Here is a 16,047-nt window from a genome sequence, read left to right on the forward strand (position 1 = left end):
AGATGTGCTGTGTATTTTGAGGGCATGACTTAGACATAATGTAGTTAGAAGAGTCAACTAAAATTTTCCCTACTAACCTTAGAGAAATACATTAGCAAGGTATTTTCTTGATTAAATTAGTAGAAACCAGACTTGTTCCCAGAAATGAATGGAAAATAACAAACAAATACATCCACTGGGGCCTTCATTCTCTTGATCCCTTCACAGGGCTCCTGTGTGAGGCCAGCCAAGCAGAACCATACAGAGATAACAAAGTAGGGAAAACAGCAGGGTTAAGCAAGGGCATTTGATGTTCTGGATTCCTATCAGACACTCAGTGTGGCATTGTCTTCCCAAGCATTTCTCAAGTTCACTTGTTAGAGAAGGAATTTGGAGGGCCTGTACAGTCTACATATCTATCAGGAATCACCAATCCCTCTGACGCTTCTAGAGTGTTCTTTCCCAGACATGACACCACGGGGGGTAGCAAATACCTAGCTACTCTGTATTCCCCAGAGAGGCTATGCAGAATAGAATTACATGGACTTGACTCCAGATGCAACAGTTTAAGTACCTAAAGTACTGAGACATCTCTCGAAAACAAAAGTCTTCACTGGGGCAATGAAGACTAAAATCCCTGCTACTAAATCATACTGATATGAAATGGCTGTAATTCTATTTGAAGGCTTATTTTGAAGATATTATTTCATGCTCAGTCTAATCAGAAACATATATATATATATATTATACTCTAATGCTTATAGAAATAAAGGTCTGGACTCTGGATATATATATTTTGATTTTTTTAAGATTTATTTATTTTACTTGAAAGAGTTACACACAGAGAGAGAGAGAGAGAGAGAGAGAGAGAGAGAGAGAGAGATTTTCCATCCGCTGGTTCAGCCCCCAAATGGCCACAACAGCCAGAGCTGTGTCTATCCAAAGCCAGAACTCAGGAGCTTCTTCCAGGTCTCCCACACAGGTGCAGGTGCCCAAAGGCTTGGGCCATCTTCCACTGCTTTCTCAGGCCATACCAGGGAGCTGGATCGGAAGTGGAGCTGCCAGAAAATGAACCAGCACTCATATGGGAAGCTGGCACTGCAGGTGATAACTTTACCCACCACGCCACAGTGCTGGTCCATATATATATATATATATATATATATATATATATATATATATATGCTGCTGTATAGCCACAACATTTCTTTGATGATACCATAGCCTGCTAGCTGATGAACTGCAAAAGTTAACAAAAACTTCGTGGAAAATAGAATTAACAGGTAAGTTTATTTTGGTGCAAAACAATTTGAAATGCATACATGTGAGACATCTTCAAAGAGTTCATGGGAGTGCATTTATGAAAAAATTATGCATGGATTTCCTAAAGAAATTTGCACCAAAATAAACTTATCTGATAATTTTGTTTTTCAGTGACTTTTTGAAGTACCCTGTATGTGTGTTTTTCTCCAGGGGTTGATATGGAAAAGCAGGTGTGTATATGGAAAGATTTGAAGAAAAAAAGAACAGGTGATACTATTCTAAAAATTAAAGTGATTTCTAAAAAACAATAGATTCATGCATTAAAATATCTTATTATTACTATAAAAGCATGATTTATAGCTTACATTGTTAGAATTTATATTTTTAAAAGCAGAATTCTAGGAAAATCTTTTAAATGTCATTCCATCATTCTTTTACTATAATTGTAATAAAATCCAACTGCCTCTTTAATAGGTGCATCTTGCTAGAAATTTCCAATTATAATTTTCCCAGTAGCAAACAAAAACAAAATTAATGGCAACCACATCCCCCAAAGCCTAATCTATATTACTAATGAACTCTCAAAGAAAATTCTCTATGCAAAAAAATAATAACATGGAAATTACTGTAATAATCCAAATGTAGAAATAAAAGAAAAAATTACCAAAATACAGAGAACAGTTTTCCTGTCATGATCCCATTAACTGTTAAAATAGTCTGTGCACAGTGGTAGTTTGTTATTACCAAGATCCTTGAATTGCACAAAATCCATGTTATTTTTTTTAAATACTGTATTCTTTAATTAAAGTTGGCTTATATTGAACAGAAATTACTGTATATCTTATAACCACACCATGCCCTGACTAGATTTTAACAAACTGGTTTGTTTTAATGAAAATGCTCAGTTGCATTAAAATGGGAAATTGTGGTCACATATGTGGTGACCTTAATAAACAGTAAATCACAGGAACATATGTTTTGCAGTACTGGAATAAGGTCTGTGATTCTTTGTCTTCACTGAGAAAGCTTTATAGTTCTTGCAAATCAAATACTAACTAAACTCTTAATCCTTGAGATCATGCCAGTAGGAAGATTTACCTAGCTGGGTTGGGATAGGAAATAATGATCTAGTAGGAAGTAGTCGTAATCACTTTTGGAAAACAACCTTAATTTGCTTTAAGAGTTCAGAAGGTTTGACTATAATAAGGGATGCAAAACAGCTTTAATCTAGTGGCTACTAAATCCTTAATACAGCATAGAAGTCTAAAAACAGATGCCCTGGAGTTTGAAGAACATTGGTTCATCTGCAGATCCTTCATATTCTGGACCATTTACTTAATGTCTAATAGTCTACATTTTTTCATCTGTGAAATGGGGAAGATTGATAAGCACCAGACAGGACTGCCATGACAATATAATCGTAGAACAATGTGTAAAGTGTTACAAATGCTTAAACATAACAACATTCATTAAATGTTCTCCTTCCCTCACCCATGGATGCTTCTTCTATTTGCTTCATCCTTTAAGTGCTGTGACAAAAATAAAATTGATTAAGAAGCCTATCATTTTAATTAAAATAATGTGTATCTTGAGATATTACTATATATTCTCATTAGGATTATATTTCCTAACATTTGCATATAGCGAAGCTATAAGTACTTAGTCATAGTAAAGCTATTTATTGACATCTTTTGTGCAAGGCGATGTGCTAAGCACTACACACGCATTTATTTTCATATAACTTGCAGAGTAATTTTGTGGTTTCAGTATCATCATCATCATCATCATCCCCATTTTGCAGATGAAGTACTGAGAATTTGAAAAAAGAAGTGCTTCCCAAATACGGTTTTACATTAATCTTGGTCTCCTAAATCCCAGTGCAGTGTTCCCCTCATTGACTACTGCTTTGGTTGGAATTACGGGGGAAAGCATCATAAAGGTTAAGAACAAGGACTCCAGCTCTGCACTGCCCAGTGTGGTGACCACTAGCTACATGTGGCCACTCGCTCCTAGTGCTTGAAATGTAGCCAGATAAAGGGAGCGGAGATCTGTAGCCTGATTATACTATGTACTAGACATGTACTGGCAAATTACTTGCCCTTTTGGTGCCTTTCATCTGAAAATGATGATAATAACACTTGCCCACCTCATGGGTACATTGTGAAAATAAGATTATTGATAGATGTGAAAGGCTCTCATTTTAAGGTTTCAAACTCTCAGAAGGTGCTTAAAAGGGAAAAAACATCCACAAGACTTAGTGGTAACCTGTTGTAGAGGCCAAGGAGGAGATGTCACAGAAAGTGCAAGTCATGAGCTTAGATGATTATACTGTAAGAAATGTGACAAAACAATGTGGTTAGAATAAATGCATTGCAGATTCATTTGTAATAGCAAAATATGATATCTACTCTAAGGCCCCCCATCTATAGGAGGCTGGTCACACTTACCTAACAGCTCCTGAAGGCAGCTGCTGAATGAGGGAGGTTCTATCTACTAATATGGAGCTGTTTTCAGTGTGTACTTCTAGGTGGAAAACGAAAGTATAGAACAATCTCTGTACAGTATATGACTGCTAAAAAGAAAATAAATAGTGCCTATATATGAGGGTACTTTGGAAAGTTCATGGAAAAGTGGAGTTAAAAGATAAGTTGATTTTGTTACAAAAATTTTTGAAATCCAGAAGCAGGGCCTTCAGAAGTTTCATGAAAAATGTGTATTATGAAAAAATTAGGCCTGGAATTCAAAAATTTTCAGCAGCAAAATAGATTTATCTTTTAAAAAAGATTTGTTTGAAAGGCAGAGTGACAGACACGTCTGTGCACACACACAGAGATCTTCCACTCATGGATTTTTCACTCCCCAGGAGCCTTCAATACCTGGGGCTGGGCCAGGCAAATCCAGGAACCAGGAACTCTGCCAGGGTCTCCCACGAATGGCAGGAACTTAAGTACTTTGGCCATCTTTTGCTGCCTCCCAGGTGCATCAGCAGGAAGCTGGAGAGGAAGCAGGCCTCCAATATGAGATGCAGACATCCCAACCAGTGGCCTCATCCACTGCACCACATGCTTATCTCTTAATTTCATTTTCCGTACACTCTGAGACATCATGTATGTTTGCTTGAATTAACAATGAATATCTCTGGAAAAATCAACACAAAACTTATTTCTTGCATCTGAGAGGAAAACCGATTGGCTGGAATAATGTAATGAGAAAGTAATTTCTCAGGCTATTTTGTTCAGTACCTTTTGCATTTTAAATCTCATGAATCTAGTATATACATAGTCAAAGTTTCCATACTATTTGCTAATTGGGAAGTGCGAAGGGAGAGGTAGTTACTTGAGGGAAGATGACTCCCAGCAACTACTTAGAAATATGGGCTCAAGCTTTGGTTTTCAGGCCGAAAGTCCACTGAGTTAATTATTTATCTCTCCTCTCATTTTAAGAAAAGACAAATAAGTAATTAAATCCCTGTGTTAATGTATCAGCTGATAGAATCTAACTGCTTTCTCATTAGGTGCATGTGAATGCTGCTGTCTGAGCCCAGCCCTCTCCCTTCCGCTCAGGGTAGTAAATCACATAAGAAAAAAAGTCACTGTTCTGTGTTTGGAAACCCCATCCAGCTAAGGAAATGAACATGGCAATTATGATGAAATGCCTTTATGAGGATTAAGCTGGGAAGATTAGCTGCTGGTGGGGAGATTTGGTCACGATGGGCTCAGATGTGGAATCAGCAGCAACACAGGTCTGGCAAGATCAATTTAACATCTTGGAAATGAGTATGCAGGAACAAGTGGAAGGAGAAGGTGTGTGGATGTGATGGTCTCATCAAAGAGCAGCGAGTTAGCTCCCTCAGCCTGTGAGCTGTGAGTTTCAGTGTGGGTAGGGATTGAGAGGCCAAAGTTAAGTTTGAAAATATGCCAGGACCATGTAAGGAACAGCTGTCTCCCAGCCTGTGACTGACTGTCTTCTGTGTCCCTTTGATTGTGAATGAAATGTTCATATGTGAACAGAGTTGATTAGCAGACAAGTTTGCAAAGAGCAAGACTTGCCTCCTGAAAAACTGCCTAATGGTGAGACACACAGATTGAGTTCTGTAGAGAAGAGGATCTGAGAGAGAGTTGCCAGACAGAGAGAAACAGGGGACTTAAGGAATCTTAAGAACTAACAGTTGGGTCCTGGCTGAGGGTGGAAACTAGGGGGAGATTTTGGGAAAAGGAACCAAGACAAAATGGGCAACGGTGTGCCTGCTGGCTCTGGTCTTTGTCTCTGCTCCCTTTATCTGGACAGCTTCAGCAGCTAGCCTTTGCCCTGGGACCCTGCCCTGATTCGGTTTGGCGTAGCAGCCTCTCACTGCACACTGGGTCCCCTGGTGTGGTTTGCATCCTGGAACTTCTGTCTCTGGTAAAGCACTTGTTGGCTCTCACGTGCCTTGTTCTATGACAGTACAGGAACCGGCTCCAGAACCCACACTAAGGAAAAACACTCAATTTTCTGACTGATAACAAAAATGACTCCTGGGAGATTCAGGCCCTAACCCTTCCTATAAAAGAGCTCTAAGACCATGGAGGGGCTGGGTCACCCTCTGGCCTGCTCTACTCACCATTTAGTATTGTCTTGCCAATATTCACATTTGCCTCCTGAGCCCTGGTTGCCCAGGTCATAGAGTTTAGTCCATGAACATTTAGAATACAGGCAGTTTCATTTAAAATGCTAATAGCCTCTCCTAAATAGAACATTTTTTTTTCTAGCACAAATGAGTTGGGCAGTTTCACAGGCTAGAAACCTGGATTTGAGTTACATGTAATTTATTTCTCATTACAATTGAGAAAATCTCTCCTCTACATTGAATATAAAAGAGCTGTTTTGAGTCTATATACATACATGTTGTATGTATATATATTAACCAACTTATTTAGAGACCCTTTTTATGTGCCAGGCATTGTACTAAATGCTGCAAGTAAATACTAAGATAAATAAGTTTCCCAAAAGGGTCCTTAATGAGCTTACCATCTGGTGGGTGGGAGGAAGAGGTAGAACAGCTTCAAAGGAAATATTAGGGAATTTAGTAAATGCCATGGTAGAACTCTACTTGGGTATTCTGGGTTCTGCAACCATGGGAAGCAGAGAGCAACAGGAGGTGGTTACAGCAAACTGTCAAGGAAGAGGTGACTGGGCAGAGGAGTATCCAGGGCAGAGGGCACAAAGACACCAAGTTGAAAAGTAATTAATTTCATGTGTTAATGGGATTTAAATCATTTTGTACAGCCCAAGTGATGAGAACAAGGTGGCAAGAGAGTTGGAGAGAAAGGCAGGAACTCTATCACAGGGATCTTTTCACTGAACTTCACCCTGTGGGTGTGTAAGTGGGAGGTAGAACCTATTCCATTCAGGGAGAACAGGAAATGAGGAGGATAGAGAGCAAGGGATTGAGGGTCAGAACCTGGAAGGAGTTTAGGTGGGCTGCAGCATAGAAGGCAGAAACAAGAGCTGCACTGTGAGCCTGGGAGGGAAATTTCATGAAAGAGTTTATATTTGGTCTTTACAGCAAATGTAAAGTCATGTAATCAGCAATACATTTACAAAGATCACTCCTGCAGTTGTGTGACAAGTGATCATAAGGGGCTAGGACCAGAAAAAAACAGGAAAACTGGTCAGGAGGTAGGTGCCCTAATTCTGGTGAGCATCGATGCTGCCTTGGATTTGGAGTGACAGTAGGAAGATGGGTCACATTTAGCACTTTATGCCTGCTCCAAATTGTGTTTTTTTTTTTTTTTTTTTTTTTTTTTTTTTTTTTTTTTAAATCACGACACCGAGGTATTAATTTAAAACTCATCTCTGGTTTCGTTTCCAGTCTCCACCCACATGAATGCTACATGTTCTTGGCATAAACATTCTTTCCTTGGGGAAGCCTCCTTCAGCCCCCTAGACTGTCTGCCCCCACAGTACCCTGCATGTCCCCATCATCACTCTGTGGGCAGGGACTCTTTCTTGATGCTATCCAGACACTAGCACTTCGTACAGTGCCTGGCACAGAGTGGGTGCTCCATCCTTTGTTGACTGGATGAACACACTCGTGAATGATTTATGAATTTAGAAAGTTAGGATCTTTGCATTTGAACAAGAGGACTCAGAACTTTTTCATTTGTTCCAAGGTAAAAACTATCTCCAGCTCCCAATATATAGTGCTATATTTAAAGACAACAGACAATAATTAATAAAAATTGTTTTTATGATTAATTGTGTCACTCAAGGCTTCTAATATTTTTATAAACTAGAGAGATGAACAGGCATATTTTATTTAAAACTTTAAAAAATTTATTTGAAAGGCAGAAAGAGAGAGAGAGAAAGAGAAAGAGAGAGAGAAGGATAAAAAGAAAGAGAAGGAGAGAAAGTGAGCAAAAGAAATTCATCTTCTATCTGCAGGCTCCCTCTCCAAATACCTTCAACAGCTGGGGCTCAACAAGGTTGCAACTAGGAGCCCATTCAGGTCTCTCACATGGGTAGCAGGGATTCAAGTATTTGAGCCATCACCTGCCACCTCCCAGGGTGCACATTAGTAGAAAGCTGGAATCAAAAGCATTGCATGGGCTTGAACCCAGGCACTCTGATATAGGATGCAGGCATCCCACAAGGTGTCCTAACCAGTATGCCAAATAGTTGCATTTTAAATGGACATTTATAAATCGTCAAATCTAATTTCTGGCCATTTATTTCAAAACAAAACCAAATCACTTAGCTTAGAATTGAAGAGTGTTAAAATTTGGTCCCCTCCTCTTCGTCATCCAGATGGAAAGTCTTGGACTCCATCAGGCCTGTGTGCTGTCACCTGGCATGCTACATCCCCACAGTGCCCAGTAGGGGTGCTATCACGAAGCATCCTCCAGTCTCATCCCTCCCCAGCATTAGAGATCTTGGTCTTCCTTATGCCTCCATGCAAGTTTGGCCTTTAGGCTATTTTTCTCAGTTGAATAGACAGTTCATCTCAGCCAGGGTGTAGACCAAACCTCCCCTTACCTGGGTGAAAACTTTCCTAGTGGAGCACATATTCCCACCATAGCCTTGAGCTACCCTGGTTCTTAACAGCCTCCTCCTCCTTTACACTTAACACAAAGACTATCTAACTCAACACCTGATTCTCTACTCTGTTAGACTCCGGTTTTCTTATACACTTAGTCTTACCCGTCTGATAAGCTGTAGTCTTCAAAAGCAGAGACCAGGTGACATGTTGTTGCTCTTTCTGCCCTTATGGCATAGGACCTTTTGTGTATGTGACAACAACAGCCGGGTGCTGAATGCTTCCTGACATGACTGTGAGGTGCACATTGTGCCCAAGAAGCATTTGATTTAGCTTGGCTTATTCAACCCTGGAGACCCAAACAGGTTTCACATGGCGACTTCAATCTGACTGCTTCAATAATAAAAGAGTCATATGTCTCTCGTGTGTGCTGCTCCATCCCCTAACTTTTTTGGGGGGGAGGGGCTTTTCTCTGATGACTGGCTCCTTTTGTTGGCTGAATCTGACAAAGATGTGACCTGTGTTCAGAGAAATACCATGAGGGTGCACGTTTGCAGTGTATTCAGTGTTGCTTGCCTTCTGTTGTTCTGGCTTTCTCTCTCCATTCAGCTTGTTTTTTTCCCTCCTGTTAGGATTCCCTCCTGTGGGTCTCTTTCTCAGTCGTTTTGAGCTTGGCCTGATCAAAGACTGAGGTTATGAAGTCCATCCTAGATGGCCTCGCAGACACCACGTTCCGCACCATCACCACAGACCTCCTCTACGTGGGCTCGAATGACATTCAGTACGAAGACATCAAAGGCGACATGGCGTCCAAGTTAGGCTACTTCCCACAGAAATTTCCATTAACTTCCTTTCGTGGAAGTCCCTTCCAAGAAAAGATGACTGCGGGAGACAACGCCCAGCTGGTCCCGGGAGATCCGCTGAACATGACAGAGTTTTACAACAAGTCTCTCTCATCCTACAAGGAGAATGAGGAGAACATCCAGTGTGGGGAGAACTTCATGGACATGGAATGCTTCATGATCCTGAACCCCAGCCAGCAGCTGGCCATCGCCGTGCTGTCCCTCACGCTGGGCACCTTCACGGTTCTGGAGAACCTGCTGGTGCTCTGTGTCATCCTGCACTCCCGCAGCCTCCGCTGCCGGCCCTCCTACCACTTCATTGGCAGCCTGGCAGTGGCAGATCTCCTGGGGAGCGTCATCTTTGTCTACAGCTTCGTCGACTTCCATGTGTTCCACCGCAAAGACAGCCCCAACGTGTTTCTGTTCAAACTGGGTGGGGTCACGGCTTCCTTCACTGCCTCGGTGGGCAGCCTGTTCCTCACGGCCATCGACAGGTACATATCGATTCACAGGCCCCTGGCCTATAAGAGGATCGTCACCAGGCCCAAGGCTGTGGTGGCCTTTTGCCTGATGTGGACCATAGCAATTGTGATAGCTGTGCTGCCTCTCCTGGGCTGGAACTGCAAGAAACTGCAGTCCGTTTGCTCAGACATTTTCCCGCTCATTGACGAAACCTACTTGATGTTCTGGATCGGGGTGACCAGCGTGCTGCTGCTGTTCATCGTGTATGCGTACATGTACATTCTCTGGAAGGCTCACAGCCATGCGGTCCGCATGATTCAGCGCGGCACCCAGAAAAGCATCATCATCCACACATCAGAGGATGGCAAGGTGCAGGTGACCCGGCCAGACCAAGCCCGCATGGACATTAGGCTGGCCAAGACCCTGGTCCTGATCCTGGTGGTGTTGATCATCTGCTGGGGCCCTCTGCTTGCGATCATGGTGTATGATGTCTTTGGGAAGATGAACAAACTCATTAAGACGGTGTTTGCCTTCTGTAGTATGCTCTGCCTGCTGAACTCCACCGTGAACCCCATCATCTATGCTCTGAGGAGCAAAGACCTGAGGCATGCTTTCCGGAGCATGTTCCCTTCGTGTGAAGGCACCGCCCAGCCTCTGGATAACAGCATGGGGGACTCGGACTGCCTGCACAAACATGCAAACAACGCTGCCAGTGTTCACAGGGCTGCGGAGAGCTGCATCAAGAGCACCGTCAAGATTGCCAAGGTGACCATGTCTGTATCCACAGACACGTCTGCCGAGGCTCTGTGAGCCTGATGCCTCCCTGGCAGTACAGGAATAGAATAGAAATTCTTTTTTTTTTTTTTTTAAGTTCAAAACCTGGAAGAGTCTGTGGTCTCATCGGTTATATTTTTTTAAGTCTATCATGCTCAGTGAAAGGTGATTGCCACCACACTCATTTATTAGTTTTTGCTGACGTTTCAGTAGTGTAGGTCCTCAGACTCCCTCACCAGGTTGTTTATAGTGAAGAAAGGCTGTTGCCTGTGTGACTGAACAGTCAATCAAAGTATTAAGGAAATAGGAGGGAAATCTTTGGCTACACAATTTGAAGTCTAAGTACCCATAGAAAAATGCTATCAAATGAGTAATGCCTTTGTCACTGCAACTTTCATTATAATGTGAAGTGTATCTGTAGTATCAGTGGTGTCCATTTTTACAAGTTATAGTACTAAAGTAGAGGCATTTTATAAACTGTGTTGTGTCCTGTGAGTTGTGTGTCAGTGTTTACTGTGTGTTGTTTATATTTGTCTTGTTCTGAAAAACTGACAGGTCAACTTTCATGAGAACAATGGAATGCGTGCCATAGAAATATACCCATGGTACCCCCTTTTTTGTATTATTGCCCATGATATGACTTTAGAAATCCTACTACTTCTTAAAATATCTCTATTTAAATTTGATGTTGAAATAACAGTAAAGGTTGATTTTACTGTTATAACAGGAAGAATTTGAAGACTATTCAAAGTATTGACCAGAATTCATTTACACTTAATATTTTATTAGCCTTTCATTTTCCTAGAAGGACATTTATTATATGCTGGACTATAGTGTTCTGTCAAGTACTGGGTTATAATCAGAATGGAAGAGAGAAAGCATATTGACTTTTTGGGCTGACGTTTCTAACTTTCTTTAGTCTTTAGCTTTTTACTGGACCTCTTAAGACAGCATGTGTCAATCTTAATGTATATTGTTGTCACTGTGCAGTTGCTGTTTACTTGACAAGTATTGCATTCTTATCTCCCAGGTTTAAGTAGATTTCATGCCTGGGTGGCCAAACAACAGTCTTCATTTTTTTAACTGAAAAGAAGCATTGTCTGGATCAGTAAAATTATACTGTGTGTGAATGTGAATATAACTGTGTGTATGTGTGTTTCTCTACTGTAACCATTATAGTAATGTCATAAAGTGAGAAAACTGTGACCAAGTGTAAATCCTACCACTTGCTGCACTCTTGCACATGAATTCAGTTTCTAAAATTGAGTTCTTCCAGAAACTTGTTGATAAACAATATTGACCACAACCATACAGAACCACCAAACCCCCAACACACGCACGCGCACACACACACACACACACACACACACACACATCCCTTAAGAGATTGAGTCAAGTAGTAACAAAATTCTCTTCAGGTATTACGTAAGACTTGTGTTTAGCAAGGAATAAGTAATGACAGATATTCAGAAAAGGAGGTTTTTATTTACAGTGGTATTGTCAAGAAATGAGAGTGTTTTGATTTAGGCTATGGATATGTAAGTTATTAAAAGGAAGATGGTTTTAAAGATCTCTAATGGTAACAGCTTTCAACTGTGCCTGTGGGTTCTGGATTAAGTGGCCCTGTGCATGTGTTGAACTAAAGGAGGACTACCAGGCTTGGCCCAGATGGTTAACGAGGCCAGAATAAGCAGGAGGTAAACAGAAAAGGGCAGTGCGGAGCTACACACCTGGGATTGTGACATCTGAGCGTCTTCCCAAGATGCATTGGTGACAGCTCAGCACCTGGTTTCTCTGGGTGACTTTGGGCTGCTTCCTCTTCTGCTCATGGTTAGCAATATATGCTAAGGCATAATGAGGAGCGGGGTTTGCTTTCTTCTTAAGCCCCATTCTCATACTCTAAATGGTGTCATTGACGCTCAGAATTGGGCCCTTTTCCAGTAAGGAATGATATCACTTAAGAAGCCACCTGACCCTCCCAAAGCTTGCTTGCAAGAAATATCCTTATAGAGATAAAAGCACGACTCCTCCAGGGCCCTAAGATTTGGCACAGCATGAAGTAAACTAGGAGAGCAAGCATGTATCTGGTGATTTCCAACTCTTGGGATACCCAAGCAGCCTGCTAGAGTAGCTCCTTTCATGCAATTCATAGTCTAAGGTGGAAAAATGGTCTATGGACCAAGTGTGGACCCTTTCCGTTTTCCATGCCTTTTGAATCTGCCTGCTTGTTCCTTCACTTTACCTCTCTGCAATATGCAGATGAGGTTCAAGGTGCTAGAGGATAAATATGATTTCTTTAGAAGGAGAGAAGATTATTGACTAAAAAACTCACCAGGGTCTAGTTTTCATTTCAGAATTGCCAGAGTTTTGACCTGCATCAGCCTGAACATTAATCCACATGTGTCAGAGCTCACCAGGCTGTGTCTCCTCTCCTCTCTCAGCGCTGAAGAACTGGTGGAGACAAAATTCTTCTTTTATGTAGAAAAATCCCAGAATTCATTTTGGAAACTGTATCTGTGCATATGCCATGTAGATTTTATAGTGTGTTGTGCTTTCAAGACCTAAATTATATATAATAAATTAAGGGACAATGGGGCTGACAGCACTAAACTTGGTGCTTATTGATATTCTAAGAAATACCTGTGAAATATCATGTATGTGTTATACTACCTTCATTTAAAAAACATTAAAATTAGTTGGATTCACTTTGGCACTCATATCATTTCCTAACCCCAGTGAGTAAAATGTTCCCTCCAATGTATTACCCTTGGAGAATACAATTCATTAGTATCATTAATTAATTAGTCCTTTAATTAGGCAAATTAATTTAAGTATGATTTAAATTTAAGCGTTTGTCAGGCCTGACATCAGAGTTGTGTGCGTTCCTCTGAGGATGCCATATTTGTCGTGACCCTGCTTTCTCCATCACACATCTTCAGAAAGGGCCAGATTCCCGACCTGTGCAAGTCTCTGTAATGAGGAGTCAGTCCTGGACTAACAGTTTCAAGTAGACAAGTAATGCTGTCTCCAAGAATCTCTGCTTTTGAAATTACCTATGAAATATCTGTAGAAGAGATAGGGGCTTGAGAAGTGTTGCAGATGTGTGCCTGCACTGGAGTGGCTCTCCAACCCTCTGTGTCACTTGGAGTCAGGTCTATCTACTATTAGATGATGAGGAATTTCTGCTGCCTGAACAGACTCTGCAGGAAATAGGCCCAGCCCCCAGATGAGAATTAGGCCCTGGATGAGTAGCACTCTGTTACTGTCCTGTTGACTAATTTTTGCCATTCCATATCTGTAAAAAAGACCACCGACATCACACACTTATCTAAATTTCTCACACTCTACCTGTACATTTGTATGATATTTTAAAATCTCCTCAATGCCAGACCAAGGCTATTAACAATTGTCTTGCACTGGCCTTCTGATGAAATGTTTAACAATGCCTATTGTAATATATTCAAAACATTTCTATCTACTGATTTGGGCTGAATGTATGTAAATAGGTTTTAAAAAGAGTCAGATGTTTAAGCAGTGGCCTACAAATCAGTGATTTTCAGATAGGAGTGTTTCTTGACATTGCTGTGGCATCCTAAACGATATCTTCATGTAAACTTACTGTACTAGGCTGACTGGGGATTGGAGTCCCCAAGAAAGAAAACCTTTTCTTGTAATAATATGATTCAAGATACCAGATTATCTGGATTCTTATTTCAAGTGTTTCAAGTGGACAACAACTCTTTATTGTCTGTAAATCTAACATTATTACTTTTCCTCTTAGAAGAATATTGTATTGTTAGATGTTTGTTGAGCTGGTAACATCTTTGCACCTGCTGCAATATCTTCGTTGGTAATCTGTATAATACTTTGTATACAAGTACTGGTAAGATTGTTATTAAATGTAGCTTCAGTCATTAAATTACTATAACAAAGTAGTACTTCTGTAATATTTACAATGTATTAAGCCCATAGTATATTTTATTTCAATGATGTAATTAAGCTGTTATTTATTCAAAGAGAAAACATCTCATCATGTCTGTTGTCCAGTTACCTGAATCAAATAAAAATTCTAGATTTCAGAAAGAACATAAACAGCCTTTGATTTCTGCCTTATTTCACAGTCTGATGCTGAAACACTTGGTATTTATATTCCAAAGGTTGCTGAACAACTAATTTGTTCCTTAACAAGCACTTATGACTTTATTTGAAAAGTGGGGACATACTGGGTTAATATATTCATTTTAACACTGGAAAAAACTTACAAAACATAATTTATACAATAAAGCAGAAATAGCTGCTATATATTTAAAAGCATTATTTTGTTAAAGATTTTAAGAATTTTGCAGTGGATTAAAACAAATGTATTATTCACAATGCATAGATTAAATTGGGACTTACTAGCCATGATAAAATATAAATATAAAAAATTATAAACATATATTCAGAACCATGTACAAGAGATATGTGTTTCATAGCAATTTTTAAAAATTCAAATAATTTTTACTTGAAAATAAGAGAAATTACCTATATTTTTATAATGAACTAAAAATGCATTATAATGAGGTTTAAATATTACTGTCTGAAATGAAGTGTATCTGTAGTCAATTTTTAAAATAATGAATTGATGAATATTTGAAAATAGGTTATCTTTGTTTTTAATACCTGTAATCAAAATGGATAATTCTGCCTTTTTTTTAGTAAACACTGTGGCTAAGTGCATAAATTGACTGCTTTTAACAAAAAGTAAATTGTATCTATTCTTAGCTCTTAAATTTTATACTCAGACTTCATGGGAGAAAAGTACTTAATTTTAATACCTTCAAGGAGCATCTTAAAATCTCTAAAGTGATTCCCAATCAATATGTGTGACCACATATATTGCAATATACATTTAGAATTATGTGGAAGCAGACAACAAGCTGAGACTCCCAGATGCCCCACTCTGTCTCCCATACTGGTTCCAACTAGAAAATCCCTCCCTCAGCTCTAGAATATTCTGTGAGAAGCATTTTCCTGGATCAAAGGTACTGCAAGGGAAGTCCTTGACTCCATATGGGACTATAGAAAGTGAACAACACACATCATTATTGTTCCCCAACTCCCTGTGCCTGGAATGCTGATAAGGGAGATTTGGAATGTTATATGTCTGATCATCTTAGGAGGTGATGAGATATGTGCAATGGGCAGGACTCAGAACATCTTAGTAGTCCAGGTCATTGGGCTGCTGTGTTAGCTACTTCTGAAGACTGAGTACAATTAAATAATATGTGAGAGTAGAGGACACATAGTCCCCATGGCATATCCAAAGTCAAAGGGAAGGACAGGGAGGAACTGACAAGTGGGGAGAGTAATCAAAGTTGCAATCTTAGCGTAAGAGAAAAAATGAGAAAGTGAGATTCACAAGTATTAACTGTAGCCCCTTGCTCATTTCTCTTAATATGGGTGCTCAAATATTTGTAGAGCAATTAATTTGTCTCTTAACCCTAAGAAACAGAGGACTAATTCAGCACTTTAAGTGTTTATTTTGATAATGATAATAATAATAGAATTCTTTACATCTTTGAGCAAGCCTGATCCATTTGAAACTGTTCAACTGCTCCTTACACAACACAGTCTTTTTGGCTAACATCAGAATCACGACAAATGTCAAAGATGCCCAGCTTTGATGGACGGAGGCAGCTGCTGTGCTGGGAAATTCACTGGAGGAGGAAT

The 16,047-nt window shown here is 40.1% G+C and overlaps 1 protein-coding gene across 4 annotated transcripts in view; it reads left to right on the forward strand.

The window, feature by feature from the left end:
* Window positions 1-14,427, forward strand: part of CNR1 (cannabinoid receptor 1) — a 28,113-nt gene extending 13,686 nt beyond the window's left edge. For all 4 annotated transcript variants that reach the window (XM_089332917.1, XM_051854481.3, XM_008263198.5 and 1 more), the window contains exon 2: window positions 8,890-14,427. In XM_089332917.1, coding sequence (XP_089189043.1) covers window positions 8,953-10,371 — 1,419 coding nt within the window. In that variant the 5' untranslated portion in view covers window positions 8,890-8,952 and the 3' untranslated portion in view covers window positions 10,372-14,427. The remainder of the gene's footprint in view (window positions 1-8,889) is intronic.
* The last annotated feature ends 1,620 nt before the right edge of the window (window positions 14,428-16,047 follow it).

The sequence above is a fragment of the Oryctolagus cuniculus genome, chromosome 5 (assembly GCF_051225735.1).
Source record: "Oryctolagus cuniculus isolate XC-2025 breed Fujian yellow rabbit chromosome 5, ASM5122573v1, whole genome shotgun sequence".
NCBI classification, from domain to species: domain Eukaryota; kingdom Metazoa; phylum Chordata; class Mammalia; order Lagomorpha; family Leporidae; genus Oryctolagus; species Oryctolagus cuniculus.